The sequence below is a fragment of the Engraulis encrasicolus genome, chromosome 23 (assembly GCF_034702125.1).
Source record: "Engraulis encrasicolus isolate BLACKSEA-1 chromosome 23, IST_EnEncr_1.0, whole genome shotgun sequence".
NCBI classification, from domain to species: Eukaryota; Metazoa; Chordata; class Actinopteri; order Clupeiformes; family Engraulidae; genus Engraulis; species Engraulis encrasicolus.
Genome location: NC_085879.1, coordinates 3,688,767 through 3,711,592, shown reverse-complemented (window position 1 = coordinate 3,711,592; position 22,826 = coordinate 3,688,767). Strand labels below are relative to the sequence as shown.

The 22,826-nt window shown below is 44.2% G+C and overlaps 2 protein-coding genes across 5 annotated transcripts in view; both read left to right on the top strand.

The window, feature by feature from the left end:
• Positions 1-903: 903 nt before the first annotated feature.
• On the top strand, positions 904-16,919 carry trim105 (tripartite motif containing 105). 2 transcript variants are annotated; one of them, XM_063189528.1, is made up of 7 exons: positions 904-1,035; positions 1,535-1,868; positions 2,595-2,690; positions 7,587-7,820; positions 13,184-13,203; positions 13,698-13,813; positions 15,152-16,919. In XM_063189528.1, exons 2-7 carry the CDS (start codon positions 1,593-1,595, stop codon positions 15,703-15,705), a joined length of 1,296 nt encoding a protein of 431 aa, XP_063045598.1. In that variant the 5' UTR covers positions 904-1,035; positions 1,535-1,592; the 3' UTR covers positions 15,706-16,919. The 2 variants fall into 2 exon arrangements, with proteins under 2 accessions (XP_063045598.1, XP_063045597.1); XM_063189527.1 differs by having other exon boundaries at positions 1,531-1,868.
• A 4,896-nt stretch (positions 16,920-21,815) lies between these two features.
• flt4 (fms related receptor tyrosine kinase 4) overlaps positions 21,816-22,826 on the top strand; it is a 101,545-nt gene continuing 100,534 nt past the window's right edge. For all 3 annotated transcript variants that reach the window (XM_063190250.1, XM_063190249.1, XM_063190248.1), the window contains exon 1: positions 21,816-22,080. In XM_063190250.1, the coding sequence (XP_063046320.1) occupies positions 22,023-22,080 (58 nt within the window). In that variant the 5' untranslated portion in view covers positions 21,816-22,022. The remainder of the gene's footprint in view (positions 22,081-22,826) is intronic.

Sequence of the window (22,826 nt, the reverse complement as noted above, 5' to 3'; positions counted from 1 at the left end):
AAATCAAAAATGGATGTAAATTTTGTAAATTGAGCAGGTGGGATTGTGTTTAGTTTATCTGAGCAAAGGTATAAATAAGCGGTATAATTAGACACATCTGACTGTTGGATATATCTGCCCAATCCTTTTGCATTGCAGGCCTACCCTAGCCTGGCGAGCCAGACCCGTACAGCATCACTAGGGGCGTCTAGATTTCTAGGCTAGGCCTACCCACTTTCTAAAAACAAATCAACTTTAAAAACGTTTGATTCTCAGTAGGGCCTATAGGTGAACATGTTGGACCAGGGGTTCCCACACTTTACCATGACAAAGCCCCCCATACACTGGTAGATTCCAGCCAAGGCCCCCCTGACATGAGTCGTGCCACACTATTTTTTTTGTCTGTGCACCCCCTTTCACAACCATAGCTGTCTCAGTGCCCCGTGGGGATGCCAAATTATTAGGCCTAGGTTCAGAGGTTCTTGGTTTATTTTGGTGTACATTGTTTATTCAATTATCTAGCCTATTTTGTTTTGCAATATTTTCAACTTCCCTAAGCCCCCCTAGCATGCCTTCGCAGCCGCCCAGGGGTCCCCGGCCCTCACTTTGAAAATCACTGTGCTAGACAAATGTCGCTCCATAGGCTCTATTGGGAAGTTTGTGACCAGCCCATTTTTATGTTCCTCACTGGACAAAAAAATAAACCCTATGCAAATCAATGCACTATCAATGCGCAATTATGTAGTAATAATTCACACGCACTATTCAGTTATTTTGATATTCTTCAGAATGTGTATGTTGAATGCAGTGTGGAAAATGTTAGAGCTCTACATCTTCGCGTCTGTCCTCTGTCAACACAGGTTGTACAGAGCGTTCTGTCCATTGTAAGGCACTGGGCAAGTTACATAATCCTAGCCAATCAGTGAAAGCGTACTGTCCAAATGCTTTATGGTGCGGCAGACATTATGCCCGTCGTTAACAGTAGCCTTCAAGTCCACGAAGACACATTCTGAAGGAACCAATTTACAGATACAGGCCTGACGCGGAGCTATATGGGTACGATTTCTCCTTCATTTTATTGTTATCATCCTAGAGACTTCAAACGTCCTGAAGGCTTTGGTGAGCTACACTGTAGCAGCTGTTAGCTTGCCACTTTGCTAGCGAGCTACACGCCTATGTTTACAAACATTAGGCTACTGTTGATATATAGTAGGCCGAATGTGATGGATAGGTGTATTAATAGTAAGAGCAATTGCGCTTTTGATAACTTAAACGACGTGTCATATTGCCTGTAGCGCTGTAGCTGAAAGGGAAATAATGTTTCCATTGCCACGATCACGGGGCAACTATTTACGCACACTGTCCCCCATGTTATTAGAACTATTAGACATTGTTTATTTTTATTCCTGAACTTCTGTGGCCATCCTGTGTCATCATGGTCAGTAGGCACAATCTTTACAAAAGCATGCACGTTTTTAGTAAACATCAGAGCCTAGAACTACTGATTGATAAGTCCTTGACACGTGACGTGTGCGGTTTGTGACTCTTGAGACAGACTGAAGTGGATTTCCTTCCAGTAAATCGAAAGTAGCCAACTCCACCACAGCGAAGACATGGAGTCAACCAAGAGAGGGATGAATCTGAGAGAAGACCTCACTTGTGCCATATGCTGCGACCTCTTCAGAGACCCAGTTATGTTGGGTTGCATGCACCACTTCTGCAAGCGCTGCATCTCCACATACTGGCGAAACATCCACCATGGACTTGTCACCTGCCCGCAGTGTCGCCAGGAGTTCCCAACTCGCCAGTTTCAGACCAACTATTTAGTGGCTGGTCTTGTGGACAAAGTGAGGGCCAGCTCTTCCGACGGTTACGTCAAGAATGTTGAGGTAGGCCTAAAACATTTGTATCGAAGTTAAATGGCCCTGTCACTTAGTTTTAACAGCTGTGGGATGAACTATAATAACCTATTAGGCTAGTTCATCACACAGCTAAATAACTATTAGGGTAAATATCCCACACAGCAAAACGCAGCACATAACCCTACATAAACTTTCGGTCAGATCACCGTGTTCTCTGTCATTAGTTTTTGTTCCAGTGCACCCCTCCCATTGCTGACAGCCGCATTAAAATTATATTTGGGTTTCACATGGACACAGATGAGCCACATTCTGCAAAACTGTATAATGATCTTCATCAATCTTAAAATTCCCACAGGTCATTACAATGCTGTTACATGCAAATGATCCTAGACCGAGTTTTATTTTATGATTAATTACATACTAAAGATCTTCTCTGGTCTTCAAGGATTTAAAAATGTCCGGTCATAAGTGGTTAGGCCTATACAACTATATAACTGTCAAGCTTTAATGTTATGGAAATTTCTACCTAGACAAATTTAACCCAAATAAGCTGCCTGGTATTTTATTGACACAGTTTCACGAACAAAAACATCAGTGGTTTTGATTTTGTTGCAGTTTGTTTTTGGGTGTTGTGTCAAGAAAGCAGTTTTTGCATTTACAATCACACATTTTGCATGACAGGCCGTTCTATAAATCCATTATCTTTCCAAACTGTAAGCATGCACCAAAATGAAAAGAAAAATGTTTTTCCAGAAACAACTGAAGGAGTCTCTTGTGCATCACCGCTCGAAGCGGGAGGACTACATCAAAATGATTCACAAAGACAAAGAGCAGGTGGACACACTAAAGGTTGGTTATTGTGTGTGTGTGTGTGTGTGTGTGTGTGTGTGTGTGTGTGTGTGTGTGTGTGTGTGTGTGTGTGTGTGTGTGTGTGTGTGTGTGTGGCTCAAAGTAGATTTGTGATATACATGATGGCCATACATTATTCCTGTATGTAAACAGAGCTCAGCCAAATTCAATTAAATCTTGTGTTTTTTATTTTTTAAATGTACTGCCCCACTCCAAAAGCCCAGTCACAGAGACATTCTCCAGAAAACCAAATGCACTTCACATTTTTTTCATTGTGGTTTGGCCACCTGTGACGTTAGCCAGCTCCATGTTGTTTTTACGTTAATGTGGGCCGAAGGAGTTATTGAGAGTCTTGTGAAGCCTATAAACGCAGGCATGCGATCCGTCTTACTCCAGCTATATGCTCCATCTATGTATATGCTGTGTTCGTATAGCATAGAAGGATGTTTTTTTTTGTTTTTACCACCAGGGCTTATTTTCAGCACAACAGAATGACAGGCAAGGGTGTTATGTCCCTCATCCAAAGTACACATAGTAATTAGACCTCTGTATGGAAGGCAGGGAGTGTGTCAACAGTCTGTTGTGAGTTGCTGTTGAGTCGTAGCTGTGTATAACATTGATTAGGTTAGGCTATTAGGTTGCAGACTGCACAACATGTACAGTACTGTGAAGGCATGCCTATAGATCACAGGGAAACAAGCAGTCCATATGTCATCTTTTTCTGAAAGTTAAGTAGCTTACCCCTGTGTTTTGATTCAAAGAAAGTTGTTAACTTGAGCCTTTTGGCTTTGTGTAGCTGTTGTTAAGCTGTAATATTGTTCTATTAAGATGTTTTTTTTTTACAATTGTTCTGAATAAGCCACTGTTGAGAATAAGGCTCATCGGCGACTTGTTGTTATCGTGGGCTATTTTAGATTAAGCTGACCAGTGAAGTGAGAAGTATAAAGCCTGCACTCTAATTAATCTCGGGGGCAGTCAGAATTCTCATGACCACATGCTGGCATATGCAGCAGCCACGATGCAAAAGGGGAACTCGAGGAGACGTGTGCAATTTAGGTTTATAATTGGAGAAGTACTTGATCATGTCTTCTAAAAACACATGTTGAAATCACATTGTTACGCAAATCCTAAAACTGCAGCTGTGGCCTATTGGCTTGGGAGGTGATGTCTGAGCAGAGGGTTGCAGGTTTGACCAATAGGAAGATGGTCAGTCCCGAGACCTTTATCCATGACTGCATGGCCCTTGAAAAAGAGACCTAATCCACATTGCTCCTGGGATTGTAACCAATACCCTGTAATAACTGTATGTCACTTTTGATAAATGTGTCCGTTACGGTAAGTGTAATGTAAATGTGATGTAATGGAATAGTTGGATGAAAACATATCTGGGCCCTGACACATGCCTTTCCCTCTCGCAATGTGGTATATTACGTGAGATTGACATGAGATTGTGGATGTGCTGCACTAAAAGCATGGTGAAAAATAGAGTTCAGAAAGTTCCAGAGATTATTGTGCTAATTCCAACCTGACATGCGTTAAATTAATGTCCCTCGTTGTCCTGGTAGGTAAAAGCCAGGGCTGTTCTTCTTTGCTATGCTTCATGTGGGCGAGGAGAACAGACTTCACCACTTCCTCAGTCAGTCATCATGTGGCGCTCAGATGTTTGTGCAGTTTGCATTTCAGCCTGGTGGCACTAACAGCCTGCTGATCACAGGTTGTTTCTAAACTGTGCCGCATGTCACCAGTATCTGACCTGTTGCTGACCCCCATGTCACCAGCAACAGCAGAATGTCCACATGCCAACACCTTACCGTGCCAGTGTTTGCACAAGCACCTAGCCAAAAAAAAACCTTTATCAGCCATTATAGGAACTTGTACCTGTGCTCTCAATCTGCCCCTCTTTCCCTCTGTCTTACAGCCAGATTTGCAAAGCGTTTACAGTCCACATAAGATTGATTGTCCATCTTGTAGTTATTATAACTAAGGTATTGCCACAATTTGTGTTGCTATGGCATGGTCATGAGGCAATGTGTTAACTTGCTTTTACTTGGGCAGCTGCTTTGAGTGGGAGGCTGAGGTTATAGAACTTTTGAAAACAAAAATTTTTTTACGACTGTAGCTTAAACTGGGGCAATCTATGTGATTGTGTAACTAGTGTATGCTATACAGTTACTCACCACTTCAATTGCTTCGTTTCACCACAGACTTTCTTGGCACCAACTCTACTTCCCTTCTGTATCTATTCTGTATCCCATTGATCGTCCCCTGCAGTGTCATCCGTCTTTTTAGTCAGCTTTATAATTAATTAAAGGGTTGTCTGACATCATAAACATGCGCATTGCATGCACACCTACTGTGCAATGCATACAGTGGCAGCTGTTCCTCGTATTGCAAGATTTCAACACAGCTTCCCTTCCATGCTGCCACTGTATCTCAGTGCTTTTAAATGCAGAAGTCATATATTGCAACTGCTTGTTATTTTGTAGTATGTAGAATTCTAGCTTGAATACTATTATTGCAGTAGATTTGCACTTGCAGTTGAACTGACATGCTTGCAGTGAGGCCATTGGAGGTGGCACACACATTTTTTTGAACCATAACTGTGTGAGGCACCCTTGAGATAGGTGCCCTTGGTATGAGGGACTACAGCGATGGGTAAATAGATGATGGGGCACACTGGATGGGAGAAGAATGGTGGGCAGTTGCTGGAGATACAGCTTCAGTGTATGAATTGCAGGGGCACACCCCTGAAGGGGAGTGATCATCACTAGGGTCATGGGTGTGCTCTGACTGCCACTCTAACCAGCCTGGCTCTTTGGTGTGAAAAACAGACGAAGGATGAAAGCCCACCTGGGAAACTTCCATTGTCATTGTGACACAGCACTCCACAGCGCACAGAGCTCACTGCACACGACAAAATTGCATTCATGCCTCACCCGTGCAAGCAGGCAGCCCCAAATGTGTTGGAGTGGAGTTAAACCGGCAACCTTGGTGCTGTAAGTCTGACGCCCTAACCACTTACCCGTGACTGTGTTGCAGTCAGACCCTCAGTTTGGTGCCCCAGAAGGCCCGCGTTTCAGTCTCAACAATTCTACTTCCTTTTGTCACAGCAACTGTGATCAGTTCTCCAAGGTTGTGGAATTGGTGCTGCTCTTCAATAGTGGGTAAGTGGTTAGTGGCAGTTGTGCTCAGAGACCTGCCAATTTGATTCCTGACACCATTACGTGGGTGGGAGCAGTGAATAACCAGCACTCTCCCCATCCTCCTCCATGAATGAAGTACCCTGAGCATGGTACCATTCCTCCACCCTACTCCCTTGGGGCGCTCGTACAGCTGCCTCCTTACATGGGTGAGGCATGAATGCAATTTCGTTATGTGCACGGTGTGCTGTGTGCAACAATGGGACTTTCATCAGTTTTACTGTGTTAGGACCACTCAGTAGAGCCAGTATTGAGCTAAAGAATATAGGTAGACAAAGGGGTAGCCACCAGGCACACAATGCAAATGTGTTTAACCTCCTTAAGCTTTACAATGACCGCATATAACCTGCTTCAGTGCTTCACATTTCTGGTTAAATGAGGTTCACTGTCTCTCCACAGTGAAGCACTTATAGTGTGTGCGTGTGTGTGTGTGTGTGTGTGTGTGTGTGTGTGTGTGTGTGTGTGTGTGTGTGTGTGTGTGTGTGTGTGTGTGTGTGTGTGTGTGTGTGTGCGCGTGGCGTATGCACATTTCTGGTTTAATGAGGTGTGTGTGTGTGCGTGCGTGCGTGCGCGTGTGTGCCACATGGACATTTCCAGTTAAATGAGGTTCTCTGTGTGTGTGTGTATGTGTGTGTGTGTGTATGCGTGTGTGTTTGTGTGTGCATATGTTGCTCGTCAATATGGGTGGCCTTTAGCCTGTGGGAGGTTTTCATCTGCCAAATGTATTCATATAAAAACAGTTAAAGGGTCAGAGGTTAGCAGACTGTAGTTACTATGGAAACCGAAGCAATATGCATATGCTAATTCTTTTGTGAAGAATACCTGGCTTTTAGGGTGCATTTGCAGAGACTGATGAAAAGCTTGTTTTATGATGATAGGGGGGAAATGCTAGCCTATCTTAGGCTGACACACATCAGCACCATTCATTTTGTAACACGTCACTACCATTTGAAGAATGAGGTTATTTTTTAATGTACTCAAATGCACACATACTTTGGAGGTTTTTTCTTTCAGCAATGGAGTGTTAAACCATTCTTATAACCATGAGATTATATGAAAGGCATTTCATTTTTTTAAAGGAAGCATGCCTCTCTATCAAAGTACCAAAATGCACTCCCATTCATTGATCACAAGCTGAATTGAAGTCCAGCAGCATTTCGGATGAATCATGCCCTCAAATAGCTCTTCACAATTCTCTTGTGGAAATTAATCATTAATATAAACATTTGTGATCTTTTTAGGCCAAATATGTTTGCAGTGCAGTGTGTTCTAAGTGTAGTTTTTAAATGAGGATAGATGAAGAGTCAATTTTAGACTGCAGTAGCTAACTCTTGCCTGCTTCAGGAAGTAAATGTGCTTTTGCCAAAGCGAAAGTAAAGCCAAAGTGAAGGAACTACCGTATCTTGTCTGCCTGGCACTGGTACAAGGCAACTGGGATCCCTTTTATCTGGAGTGTGAGTGAGTTGAACATGATCGGGCTATTTTAAAAAAAGATGAGTTACTGTTTCGTGACACATACAAATGAGGCAAAAAGCAAAGTCTTCAGAAGTAAACATCAAATTGGCTCATCTCCTGTTTATGTTGCTGTGCTGTCATCTTCTCCCTATCCCTTATTCATTTGTACACAAACCCGTCTCTCTCTCTCTCTCTCTCTCTCTCTCTCTCTCTCTCTCTCTCTCTCACTCTCACCGAACAGAAAGTGAGCGGGGAGCTGCAGACGCGCATCCAGACCGACTTCCAGGCCCTGCACAGCTTCCTGCAGGAGGAGGAGGCCAGCCTGCTGGAGCAGCTGCGTCTGGAGCGGGAGGAGTGGCAGCAGGCCCTGCAGCGCCACCTGCAGGCTCTGGAGGCCGCACTGCAGGAAGTGGAGCAGAACCTGGCTATTCTGCAGCAGGCGGCCGACATCAAGGATGCCAACGTGCTGCTGGAGGTGAACATACTCAACACTTAAAGTTTATTTCCAAGCAGCAGGTGTGAGGTTGGCAACACATTGTGGACAGCAAGGATGTCAGTATGCTGGAGGACATCAAATACTATATATAGTTTAACATTTAGTTTGTTAGCCATGAATAGGTTTACCAAGGAGTTTGTGGATACCAAAGATGATGTGCAGGTGGAGGTTTAATTTGAGCTGCAGTGTACAGTGAGTGGTAGCCTAATCTCAAGGGCACGGGCGGACAAACTGTATTGAAAAGTAAAAGTTTGGCCTGTCTGTCGTGCTAACTCAGGTGATTTCATTGATTAGTTCATCAACCTCCCTGAGGGATGCAGATATTAGGATCAGTTGGTTCATTGAATTGGTTGGAGCAAATATGTGGTAGCTTATTTGTTTTGTTTTATTTCTGACTGTAGGATGTGCGCCCATAACAGAGGGTAGTCCAGGCCGATATTTCCCAAAGTCACAAATAATAGGTTGTGGACACCATGCATGCAAGTGTGTTGCTGTTTGACTTTATTCCCCACAGACACTATCAGCAGGTTTCAGGTTGGTAACATATTTTTGGCACCAAAGACGCCAGTGTGCTAGACTAGAGGAAGTAAACAAAATATCCTTTCAGAACAACCTTTAAATGTCTTTTGGTAAACATACACCGTTTTTCAAAGTCAAATGTACTTCCTTTGAAAGTCTGAGTGACGCCCAATTTTTGAGGATTCCGTGTCATCGTGACTGAAAAAAAAAGACTGTTCCAAAGTCAAGCATCCTTCAGAATTCTACCACTCCTGCACTCTTGATTCGTAGAATTTTCAAGGTTCCACTTGCAGCATTCTTGCCATTACAAAATACCCAGAATCCTTCATGGCTCTTTATTGTGGCTGTGGGAAAGCCATGCCTATGATAAAAATATATGGTATGTTGTGGTTTCTGAATTGTAAATAGCTTATTATAACACTTAGACTTGTAACTTACTTGTGTTTGTGGTCATTACATTTTTGTTGCTTTTCAGAGCTTTTGACTACAGACCATTTTTATTAGGGGTGGGCATAGATTATTTTTTTAATCTAGATTAATCTCACTGTAATTATGAAATTAATCTAGATTAATCTATATCAAAATGGCTCATTCAGAATAGGCACGCTAGCGAAATAATGCCGGAAAAAAACCCCCTGGGGTTTCTTAAGACAGATGGCGCATTAGACCAGAGCTCATCTTTTTTTTCCAAAATGCATCTCATCTTCAAAAAATGGTTATGTTGATACTTGGTGATGAAAAAAATCACTGCAATATGTGTAAAGTGTGTCCAATATGTTAGGAAGTATTTACAGTTATAAAATACTGAAATTTCAAAATGAACAGCGCCATAAGTTGTAGAGGCAACTACAGATAAATCTATCAAACATTTAGGCTATTTTAACAAAATTACCTCAACAACAATTCAGCATTTCTAATGGAGAGAGAGAGAGAGAGAGAGAGAGAGAGAGAGAGAGAGAGAGAGAGAGAGAGAGAGAGAGAGAGAGAGAGAGAGAGAGAGAGAGAGAGAGAGAGAGAGAGAGAGAGAGAATCTGCCACTGACTAGTAAAAAGAGCAGCGGCTCCTTTAAGAGAGGGATGAGCTCTGCGCGCAGTAGGGCATAGCAGCCCTCAGCAGAGCCAGGCTACTGGCTATTAGAGGTGCTTAACTCGACTCTTTGAGGCGTCCGGATTGATTGGATCATTCCAAGGAGGGTATACGGATTAGACGGATCACTGGGATCACACGGATCACTTATTTAAAATAAAATAAAAATAAATAATAATAATGTATTTTTTAAAACGTTTCTTTCGTTAAGTAGCTATGCGCCTCGCCTTTGTTGTTCCATTTATCAATTCACATTGATAAATCAAAGAGTAAGACAGTTTGATCAACAAAACTCACTTTATGAATGTCACAGTTCCTAAACTCATGCTGCGATCCGACCCACCTGGGTCTCCTCACTAAACATGCAACCACAACTCGAACAGCCTTTGGCAGCAGTGAAACGGCATGTTCCTGATTTTGCAATAAATAATGTGTGTGTGTTTGTATTTAAGAAGACTAAAAGTCAAATATTTGGGAGCAGAAGTCTAGTTGAGCAGGGACAGTCAGGAGGCGAGCAGCAGATGACCACTCGCTTCCGCTGCCGAGTTGCCTTGCGACTCGCACACTCGTGGCAAAAACGAAACTTAAGCGTTGATCCGATCCGTAGGGGATTCGCTGCTACCAACAACTCAGTCAGGATTCGTCTCACCGAGTCGCCGAGGGCGCCGCTGCTGAGTGACTCGGACGAGGGGAGTGACAGCAGTGTCTTTAAAGACGGTACGCTGTAACGCAGTGAGTGATAGTAGAGTCACGTCTGTAGACTATAATTTCCCTAAGAGTAGGCCTAGCCTACATAGGCCTACTGAGATGTTAAAGCGTTGGCAGAGCATTGTTAGGCCTAACATTTAGAAATGTAGACCTCAACAGAGTCAGAAGCACACACATAGGGAGTGTGGACCCGCGACTCAATTGGCCACAACAGGCTGGACGGATCAAACGGGCTCGATGAATGACGAGGCGGGAGTTGGTTCAGTTTTACTCAGTGAGTGTTCGTGACTGAACAGCATAGTAGGGAGATTAGAGAATGGCTGTTGTAGTCAACTAAAGAGGATACAGTCCGGTTTCACAATTTCTCGCGTTGTAACTGCCATTTTGTTGACATATTAATGAAATGCCGTCTGACCCGCCTTTGGCGGATCAATGCACAACAGCCATCCGGTCTGTTCGGATGAGGTCTTGACCCGGCTCTCCAGCCGGATCCTCCGGGTTTTATATCATCTCTACTGGCTATCTAGAACCTGCAGCACTGGCACACGGCGGTTTGGTCTAAGCCTGACAGTTTTCAGAGTTAGAACGCCAGAGCAGTTACAACTCGAAATGAATTCAGTTTGCAAAAAAATAAATCAACAACCGCGAGGATTATTACCGTTTGACATGAGCATATCTCACTGAGTCGCAGATGTGCGCGATTGCAACACAAACATTCAGTGAGAGTAGATAGGCCTATTGACAGTTTCAGTTTGACAATCTTCAAAATGCATATCACACAAGGAATGTTTTGCAATTATGGCACAGGCAAGATTTCTGGAAGTTGTTTAGGCAATGTGTTCCATGCAATGCGTGAGGAAATGTAGGCTATGTCGGGCTGGTTGCCTACTCACACACAATAATGTCTCTCTATGCTTCACCTCAAACAATAACGTCTATTTAGTCTACCACTTATGAAAGAGCACTCAAACAACACCTACCACAGCAGAGGGATTAATATTTTCAGCATGCAAACACTTCATTTAGTAGGTCTGCTGAAGCAACAGGTGGAGAGGAGAAACGACTGGAGCACAGTCTGAACGCGTCTGTCAATTAAACGCTATGGTGGCGTGCATACCCAAACTCCAAACCTATATTTTGAGAATAGATTAACGTGCGATATTTTCTTTGTCGCGCGATAAGAGTCTCACATTATCGCAGCACGTTAACGCCGATAACGGCCCACCACTAATTTTTATACTGTTATGAACCGATATCAACGTTCTCGTTTTTTGTTTTCAACTTGCACCACAACTGCGGGCGTGTTTACAGTTTAAAATCAGTTGGAAATAAGTAGGGAGCTGCTGAATTGTAACTGCTAATACGTTCACTTTCATGCCTCCAAGCCTGTTCCATCGTTTGAAATGCTTGTGAGGCTTTCAGCCTCAAGGCTGTGGCACTACCTGGGATGCACACTTCACTCTGAGAAACAGACAACGCTTGAGCTACGGGGTGTACTGGGTGAGTGGTATGTCAACCCTTGGTCCAGAGAGTAGGCCTGACCAATGTTTCCCAAAGACAGAAGTAGCAGGTTTAGTTGTGCCAACATTTAGGTACTCTACAATGTGCTGGGCACACCAATGATGGTAGTGTACTGGTAGAGTTAAATATAGTTTGAGCATACTGTAGTTTATTCCCATAAGACACAATTAGCAGATTTGCAAGTTCTACTGTAACTTAACCATGTAATTACTGTAAATGCTTCCACCAAAGATGTTGTGTTTCATCATGTGAATGGAATGGAAACCCCTAATGCAGAGGGTAGTCCAGATTCCCCAAAGACCCTAAAAGCAGGTTGTGAGGTCAGCATATTCATGTAATTAGCTGCATTAATTGCATTCAGCACTTCGTTGCATTTGCCAAGGAGAATGTGTTTTAAGATGCAAAAGGTTCTACTTTCCAGTTGTGTAAGTATGAGTCATACAGTAGAGTTGACTATCCCTCTACAGTAACTGTACTCCAAATCCTGCACCCATAACCCCTTTTTTTTTGCTCTGGCTAGCTGTTACTGCTCTACCGGAGCTGCATTATTAAGGCTTGAGTGGAGGAGGTCGAAGATGCCTAGCCTAGCTATATGTGGTAGCTGTGGCAGTGGCTGAAGTATCGGAGTAGGAGCAAGTAGGAAAAGGCACTAATAGGGTGATACATCTTGACTTGGTGGCGCTGGATGCAGCTGCTGTCAACACCTCACGTTGGCACAGATCTGTTGTGCAAATGATGCATAGTGGAACGCTATGAATGCAATATGTTGAAGAAAAGGGGGGGAAAAAGGGAAATAGTAAAAAATGTCCTTGCCGTGGGGATCCATAACCTCAGGTGGACGTGTGCGGGACCTGAAGACTGTGTGTGTGGCTCTCGGTGCGCTGATGTTTTTCTGGCAGCTCCAGCCCCCATTAGCTTGAGTCATGTTTGGTTGCTGTGTTTGCCGAGGGCTAGTCACAGGTAATAATGTCATTTAGCATGTGCCATATCGCCCCGTCGCAGGGCTGATAATTCCGCACGCACCTGCACCGTGGAATAATGGGAAAAGGTAAATGTATAGTAGGTGTCAGCTTGTCTCCTTTATTTGTTTTGTTTAATGGTCTGAACAAATGATTTTGTTCACTCTCATATTGTAGAGTGCAAGCATAAAAGATGTCGGAACTGCATCAGTGGAGATGCATTGTGCTCGTGATGATATGATAGAATGAGTGGTTTGTATTTGATTATCAATGTTACAAAGATGGCTGAATTCAGTGACAGAGCTGTTGGAAAGAAAAACCGACTCTTTTTAAACCACAATAATCTTGGAGATGAAGTGGGTTTTGTTTATCTGTGGGCCACAGGCCAGAAGTTTTGTAATTCGATTCACCACTCTGCCTTTTTGTACTTCATATCTCTTCTTCTCTCTTCCCCCCTTCCCATTTCTTGCATTTGTCTTTGTCGACCCCCTCCTCTGTCCTTTTCCTCTTGTTTGCTTATTTCGTTCCTGCTGTCTCCGCCATCCCCAGCTCCCGGATCTGAATACCAGGTGAGTACATCAGCAGTAACCTCACATTGACACTGCCCACAACCTCCACTTACGCGGTGCCATATTACACCGCAGAGTTTGCCGAGTTAAATTGCCTTCCTCTCCAATATGGACGTTGGTCTGCCATCGACAGTGCAGCGTGTGTGCCAAAAGTTTTAATAAAAGCCGGACTGCTATGCCTGGACTGCAGACTGCAGAATCATAACTATTTTTGCAATATGGCCCCTTCCATCATCATGCCGCTATCTAGACTGAATACCAAAGTCCATATAGCTTTCAGCAACAGGCGCCCACACATCATCAGCACTGGAGCTGGGCGGAAAACGGCCGGCTATGCTGAATACAAATTTCTATTTCTTGCATGCGCTCAGAGCGAGACATTGAACACAAATTCCCAAGAACTGTGACTGTTGGGGGGCTGGGTGTTACTTCAGTGCTACTTTTCGTCGAGTTTCTTCTGTATAATTATGGATTTACTTGTAACCCCTTCGCAGATCCATGACGCAGCTCAGTCCAGTGCCGGATTTCGACAGTCATGCTTTCAGCAGCAAATTTGCAGCTCCTACGCAGTACACCACCTGGAGGAAGATGTTTCAAATCCTGAAACCAGGTAACCGCTTTCTGTTTTTTCCAAAAAGGAAAAAAACCCTCTCTGTCGTCTCGCCTGATAGCAGTGGTTACAAATTATTGAGCGCAATAAAAGAAAGCACGCCCAAATCATTTTACGGATGGATGCCGACATCTGTGAAACATTTTGTCTCTTTGGAGGGAAGCCCCAGAGCTATTAGGAGGCACCTGTTTTTCATGATGGAACAGAGGAATGCATGTATATATTAAATGTCTGGCACAGAGCGTAGTGTAAGCACCCCCCCTCACCGTCACACATGAACAGATACGTACAGCACACACAAAAATGTACTAATTAACACACACACACACACACACACACACACACACACACACACACACACACACACACACACACACACACACACACACACACACACACACACACACACACACACACACACACACACACACACACACACACACACACGACATGGATAGTAATCAGTGCTTTGTATGTAACTGTCACTTATCTCCCCCTCACACATGCACATTTCTATGTGGAATAAACACACCCAACACTTTTTTAATCAAGATACACACACACACACACACACACACACACACACACACACACACACACACACACACACACACACACACACACACACACACACACACACACACACACACACACACACACACACACATTGAACTATACATACAAATTTCGTGATAACCATCAATCACTCTACCCCCGAAGGTCCAACACAGTTGCCTCTCCTACCCACCAACGCATACAGAAACAAACACATCATGAATAAATATCTAAACAAACATAATATTCAGCACCTGTCTCAACCTCCTCCTATCACATACCTGCCTTTTTCAGTAAAGTACATGCTTGTATGTATGCAGAATCTCTGCAATGTGTTTGATCTGTGTATTGTCTGTGTTGTATGCAGACGTGTGCAATATGTTTGGTCTGTTTTGAAGTGTGCATCATTATGTACAGGCTGCTAGACACTTAAATTAACTTCGGGATCAATGAAGTATTTCCACTCTTTCTCAGTTAGACACCCACACCAATATACAGAAACAAACACGTCGGCCCTACCGTGGCTCTAACGGTAGGGCACTGGGCTGCTATGCCGGCGACCCGGGTTCGATTCCGATCCTTCCACATCTCTCTCCTATTTGTTTCCTGTCACTCCTTCATTGTCCTGTCATTTATCACAAAGTCATAACAGACCAACAAAAAGTATTTAAAAAAGAAAAAAAACAAGCAAGTCATAAATAATCGATGTGTAACTAAAAACACATATTATTCACCACCTGTCTCACCCCCCACCCACTGCCTACCTTTCTTCCCCCCCCGCAGGCCCAGCCCAAGTGACCTTCGATGAGGACACGGCTCACCCCAGCCTCGTCCTATCGCGAGACAAGACCACCGTGGTGGAGCTGCCGGAGATGCAGCCTTACCGCCCGCACCCCAGCCGCTTCGTGCAGTGCGTCAACGTCCTGGGCGCCCAGGGCTTCACCTCGGGCCGCCACTACTGGGAGGTGGCGGTGGGCGCCAAGACCAAGTGGGACCTGGGCGTGGCGCTGGAGACGGTGGACCGCCGGGCGCGCGTCAAGCTGTGCCCGGAGAACGGCTACTGGACGCTGCGCCTGCGCGAGGGCACCCAGTACTCGGCGGGCACGCAGCCCTGGACGCGTCTGCGGCTGGCGGCCCGGCCGCGGCGCGTGGGCGTGCTGCTGGACTGCGAGGAGCGGCGCGTGGCCTTCTACGACGCCGACGACATGACCCTGCTGCACTCGTTCTCCGACGGGCCCCGGGGGAGGGCGTTGCCGTTCGTCAGCACGTGTGTGACGGAGCCGGGCCAGCGGCCGCAGCCCCTGCGCTTCATCCACCTCCCCGTGGAGTATCTGTGAGGCCTGAAAGCCTCCTGCACTAGAGGACGATAAGCACGCTTGCTGTCATGCCCCATCTGTCTTCCCAGATACTGTACGAGAATCCCCTATACATACTGCAGCAGCGGGAATCGGTTGCTCCTGCATTGACTAAAGCTGAGATGGCTTCCAGTGCATCGCCTGGAAATTTATTAAGACAGTTTGCATTGATTGCATTGTGTGTGGGTGTGTTTGTGTGTGTGTGTGTGTGTGTGTGTGTGTGTGTGTGTGCATGTGCGTGTGTGTGTGTGTGTTTTCACATGAGAAAGACACGAGAGAAAACTGTGCCTTCTGGTGCCAAAGATGTTGAACAATGTATAACGTCGAACACAAATCACAGCTTCTTTGTTGTCAAGCATTCTTTTTGTGCACGTCATAAAGAAACCTAATTCTTTTTCATGCGTCTTTTCATGTCGGTTTAAAGAGAATATTAATGTGAGTCAATCCGTATGGCTGTTGATGGTAAGACAGAAAACAGAGGGCATTGGTCACAACATAGTGCTGTATACATACGGTATGTGGAATAATTAACTGGTTGTTACTGTAAAACCTAACTGAATGGATTGCAACAAAACGTAATGTGAACAAAAATGTGATGATCAGGATAACACTTATTCTGCATACGCCACACCACGTTTTCTTTTTTCCTACCAGAACATTTGGTGTTCGCAAGGGATGTGGATTTATTCACGCTGAACTTCTTTAAAATTGATCAAATGTAATTGTTGTTTTTTTGCCTTTTGATGTCCTGAATCAGGTTGGATTTCAAGAAAGTACTGCAAGGCCATACTGTATGTTCATATGTCAGAGGTGAAAAATAGAATTACAGCAAAGTGTCTTTATTGAACCATTGATGATCAAGTTGTGTAAATTATGATTGTAACACTAACATTTTTTTTAACGGAAACCATTAAACCATTAACTCAATAAAGTCAGAGTCATTACACGTATAATTATTGTGGTTTGCATTTTGTATTTGAATGTTTTCAGACGTCTGTCATTGTTTTGGGTGCGGAATACCCTCTGAATCTCTACATTGTAGGATGTTGGTAGATGCTTTAATTCCGTGGCTTATTACATGGTTTTATTTAAGCTCCATGTGTTTTTTTATGTGATGTCATTCTTGCGGTTGATTACTGTGCCTTGATGTTTGCAATTCAGCTTTGATCTTTGTGGTTCAGCCATGTCTGTTTGTGTGTGCCTTTGATTCTTACATTTCAGTACAGTGTGATGTACAGTACTTGCTTTGATGTAAGAAGAGGAAGGATTCTAGGCGTTCGCGGTTCACTGCACTAAGTCAGAGTCCCTCTGGAATGGCAGGAAGTGGTGAGTCACGTGTCTACACCTGAGCACCAAGGCTTCCATCAAAACTACCAGTTCAGAACTGGGCTGGCCGAGGAGGCACGGGAAAGACAGACACTTGAGTTCCCTCAGGTATTCACACATGCAGTAGACCTGTTCTGTCACATTACTGGCCTCCAGGGATCTGAGGACAGAGAAATAATTCAATCTTTTAACCCCCCCTTTTATTAATAGTATCATATTACATACGCATTGTAATATCATATAATGGGTATGAGTGTCCATACTATTAGACTAAGGGACAGCTCCTACCCACAGGCCATTTAGAATGTTTATCTGCCCTGGAACGTCATCGGTCACAGACATGTCTCACAATTCTTCTTCACATATTTTTTTTAACCTGCCTCTTGTCTGAGGAAGACTATTGTCTGGTGTTTTTCAAATTTTCTTTGTGGGGAGTGGGTAGAGAGTGAATTGCTCATGAATTACATTTTTACGTGGATATGACTAAAATATCTTGAAATATCTTGTAATCTTGTAACAGCATCATATAAGGGTCACTGTCAATGCTTGGACCTTTAGGACTCTCCTAATACTCCCTCAGTGCTGTTCCCTGCTAGAGGCACATCTTGTCACCAGGCTAGGCAGGCAGTCGCTTGGGGCCCCCAAGCCCCTATGATGAATAACAACTCACACTTAACTACAGTAGTGTCGATTTTTGTTTCAAATGTTCATTCCATGAAATTTTCACTTGGGGCCGCATCTGACCCTAGAATTGCCTCTGTTCTCGGCACAGAATACTTAATATCAACACCGAATAATAATTACACATTTCTTGCATCCACATCGACTGGGTACCTGTCTTGACAAGACGTCAAGCGAGATTGAATGAGATTTGAGCGATGGACAGCTGTTAAATTGGACGGCAGCTGGCTTACGTTTCCTCCTTGCCTCCCCGCAGTGTTTCGGGACCGTGACATTTGGACCAGATTGTATACACGCCGAGCTGCCTCCAGATCTGACAAAATGCCCATCGGCAGAATCTCTTCCAATCTCAGTCGACGTCATGTCAAAGCTAGCCAGCCTGCCAGCCATTCAGCTCCGCAGCCAAGTCAGATGAGGCCATTTCACGTTTGCGTAATATCCCCATATCAGGTTTGTTTGATGATGAGCTCAACCAATCATTCTGCAGCACATGACAGATGTCATGCATTAGTTCAATGGAGGAGGTGGGTAGGCTGCCATTGAGGACTGTGGGAACTGAAGCAGAGCCATCTGAAAGGAAAAGTCAAAACCCTGCAGCCTTTCTCTCTCCAACAAAGGTAACTGGTAAGTTTTAGGTGGGTATTGTGGTGGGAGAGGTGGGGGGATAGTAGGAGAGGCTAACACATTTTGAGCATCATTCTGCAGCATGTGACAGATGCCATGCATTAGTTCAATGGAGGAAGTGGCTAGGTTTCTGGATATTATGAAAGTTTTAGGTGGGTATTGGATGGGTGGGGTGGGGTGGGGGGGCGGAGGTGTGTGTGTGTGTGCGAGGGGGGGTGACCGGATCCAGAGCCTGTGAGGATGAGCCTCCTGTTATCTCCAAAAACAGGCAAGTGCACCAACATCCTCCTTCCTCCCTCTTCCCCTGCGTAGAGGTCAGACAAACAGGAGGACACCAATGCACCGATGCCCCCGACCCCCCTTTACTGTCCTCCTGAGGACCCTGGCCGACAGGATGTGGTCGGGCTGCTGTCACCACCACCGCTGGAACAGGAACCAGCGTCGCCCTCCCCAGGGTTGCATTAGAAAGGAAAAGAGAGAGAGAAGAACAACAAATTAAAAGCCTTAAAACAACACAGAGTAGGAAAACAGTTATTTAAATCAGCAGTATTACAGCACCCCCTCCACTGGCCCCACCCCCCTTCTGACCTATCACCATTCCAGCCATGAAAGAGGACACGGAACACATTGGATTTGAGAGACCATGGCCACAAAAATATGAGCAAAATGCCCCGTGTATTTATTTATTTTGCTCTATTTGTCTTTCATTATTCCTCTCTCTGCTCCCCAGAATCTCCTCCTCAGCGATAGCCAGTCGCCGCTCTAGTGAGTAAGTAAGTAAGTAAGTTGATACACTTTAAGGCCCTGCGAGGCGGGTCGTAAAAAAAAGCCAAACTGCTTTCAGGCTTGGTGGGGGGTAGAGAGAGAGAGAGCAGTCCAGTCCCTTTGGCAGGCCTCGAGGCGGGCAGCCGACCCTGTGACACACATCCTTCCGATGATAGTGAACGTGTGCTGGTGGCGGCCCCAGCACAGGAAGGGGATGAGGGAGACACGCGGCACTTCAAGGCCTGGACCTTGAGCACAGTCCCTGGGGGAACATGCGTTGGGAAATAGAGCTTTTATACGTAGACCGTTATGGGCATGATTGCTACCGTTTATGTAATAAAACATTCATTATCTATTGTTTTGTATTATTATTGTAGTAATATGTGTGTTGAATATTGTACATTTGTTGTAGTTGTGGTTAATAGGCCCTAATGTACAAAACTGCATCGATGTTTACTCATGTACAAGTGATATGGCTGCAAGAAGTTCCTTTCGTGTGGGAATTCATTACGCATCCACTGTATGTCTTAGAGGAGGAAATGTTTTACTTTTTTTTCGGTCCTGTGCTTTGTTTTTGTTTTCAGTAGCAGCGGCAGGCATGTTTAATTGTACCGACTCAAAGGCCTCAAGTGCTTGTTTGAGGTGACCAGGCCGCATGCTGGCTGTACACGCCTGAGGTGAGGACAAACAAGCACGGCCCCAGAATAATATTGAGACACACACTCTCGTTTGTTATTCCTCACAGTTATGATGAGCAACAGTGTGTTCTCCCTCCAGCCTCTTTCTCTCTCTCTCTACCCCCACCATGGGGAACCCAACGAACGTCGTGGAGGATGGGAGATTAATTCTAAAGCCTTGGTCAGAACACAGAGTGCAACTAATACTGTTGCCTATTCCCAAAGAAAAATCCAAACATGTGTGCTTGCGTGTGCTAACATTGGTGAACATCAAAGCAAATTGGAAACCATTTAGTGGTTAATTTTCTCCACAGCTCACGGCAAATATGTTGTGCGGCAAAAAACACATTTGGTGACACTATTATTCTCTACCTCCCTTTCCACATGCATGCACTCACTCAAATGGAGCAGGGCAGATTGAGGGTCCCATGGTCAGTCAACATTAGTGTTCTGCCAATCATTTTAATAATAAAAATTAATTTAAAAAAAACTGGGTACGCCAACAAACAAGATGTACTGTAAACATGTATACAACAACTGATGCCCAGAGTTAGGCTGAATGTTACAGAGCCCCTTGTATGAGCAGTGGAGATGAGCAATGGGTTAACATTTTACTAGCCGAATTGAGAACAATGCCTGTGCTCACAGATCAATCACACTTCATTAAGAACTCACTCATGGGTACGTGGTTAGGGCGTCAGACTTGTAGCCCAAAGGTTGCTGGTTCGACTCCCGACCCGCCAGGGACCAGCGCTCTGCCCGTCCTCCTCCATGACTGCGGTAACCTGAGCATGGTACCGTCTTGTCGCACTGTTCCCTTTCGGGCACCATAGGGGCCTGTCCCCTTGCACGGGTGAGGCATAAATGCAATTTCGTTGTGTGCAGTGTGCTGTGGAATGATGTGTCACAATGACAATGGGAGTTGGAGTTTCTCGGTTGGGCTTTCTTTTCACTTTCAACTCATGTCATTGCTCATGATTGCTGATGCATCCTTTTAAAACTTACGTAGAACAGCCTTCATGAATAATATGATCAGCTTGGAGCACTGATGGCAAGTGCAGTGGGCCTATGTATAGAATTAGTACTATGTCATACATCCTTAATAGCAAGCAACTAGGCCAACCCCTAAGAACTCTAAAAAGCACACACATTATACCCACAGTAGAGGAGACAGATTTGTGAGTACCATGAGACCCAGGGGTGTATAAATGTATGGTTATTAATACACTTACTCTTCCACACACGGAGAGTCTCACTCAAATGGAATTCAGTTCAGCATCTGTTTCTGAATTCAGTCGGGCATCTATTTCCTTGTAGAATTATGTTTCTGGCAAGTTGGCTGCTTCTTGAAACATATTGTAGAAGCATTGACCTTTAAACCAAAGAAAGACCATTTTATGTTTCGTGTGTAGCAGACAATAACGTTTTATCTAATCTAATCTAATCTAATCTAATCTAATCCAACCTAACCATAGCCTAGGCCTACATGGTGATGATGAACACACACCTTCTCATTCCCAATTTCTAAATGTCCCTGTAGATTTTTTTTTTTTTTAGATTTGGTGTCTGTGTTTTAATGCTATGTTCACTTAAACAATATGTAGGTCTATACAATATATATCCTGGTCACAATACAGTACATATATTGGCCTACAGTGCACAGTGTATATAGGCTACAGTATGACCCAACCACAAATAATGTTGCAATGTGATTTATGGAGAAGACCAATAAAGATAGGCCTGTGGTCAATAATATTGATGGCAATCCTGACAGTAGAAAACTACACGATTTGCAACATCAAAATGTCTTTGAAAACACATTTTTCACAAGTCCCACCAAATATCCTGTCCTCTGGTGTAAGAGAAAACTTTTCAGATGCTCTTGTAACTCTGAACGCAGTTGGAGGGGTGGATGCGCTCTTCCAGTCACGAGCGAGGGAAAAGGAAATCATCGTGGATCTACTCAGACCCTCATGAATTCCTGCAGCAGGAAAAGCACACTTCTTTGAGCGTGACAATTCACACATACTCTATTGGCAGAGTGCTGCAAGTGAGTGAGTGAACAGGGAGAATTTAAAAAGTGCTTCGGTGAAGATCAACTGGTTGTCCATGCACGGAGTAACTTTCCAACACTTTCCCTCTGCCCACTGCGTTTTGACACAATCAAAACACTGCTGTTGTGGTCAATTTGTCTAATCACTGGGACTGGGACTGGGAAATCTGGAAATGAAGAGAGACTTTACAATTTTCTGTCGGATTTGGATTGGGATCGCGTATGCCTCAGGTAAGCGCACGAGATTGATGTTTTGAGTGGAACGCAAAAAGTTTGTCATCTGTCCTCCACCGTACCGTTAAATTCTGCGAGGCACGTTACATGTACAACGTAAACTGTAATGCACTTGCCAGTTCAATCAATGCTTGGAAGTCTTGCCTTTTGCAATGGCTCAGAAAGGGACACCAAAACTTCTGGAAACTTTGAAATGAATATTGATTTGTGTTGGTGTTTTAATTAATTTGAGCTCTTCGGGCATCATATCACCATGCCAGTTAAAATTGCAAAGGTCAAATTTAGTTATTTGGTATGCTCAACATCTTTAGCCTAGATATTGTTGATGAATGAATGTGCATATTGCGGCTGCATGTGCATATTGTGAGGTGGATTTGGTTGCATCAATACTGAATGCCTTGCCTTTATGGTATGTAGTCTATTTGCCTCAGCAACTTGGGTGGCCTTCTTCATTTTAGGATGCTCTTTGCGCTTAGTTCTATTCTCAGTGGTTTTCAGATTATCGCATATCTTGCTATTATTTATGAAGGCTACCTCTGCAACTTGTTGGAGAAGTGTGAAGTTGAAAACACCCACAGAAAACATAAATTTTCCAGTAGCAGTGTTTTGTGGTGATGTCAGTAAGAATTATTGACTATTGTACATAAAATATGTCAGGTCTGTGTGCTTACATCATGTTCTGAAAATTGAGCTTCATGGTTCAGAACATGATTTAATCACACAGACATGACATATTTAATGCA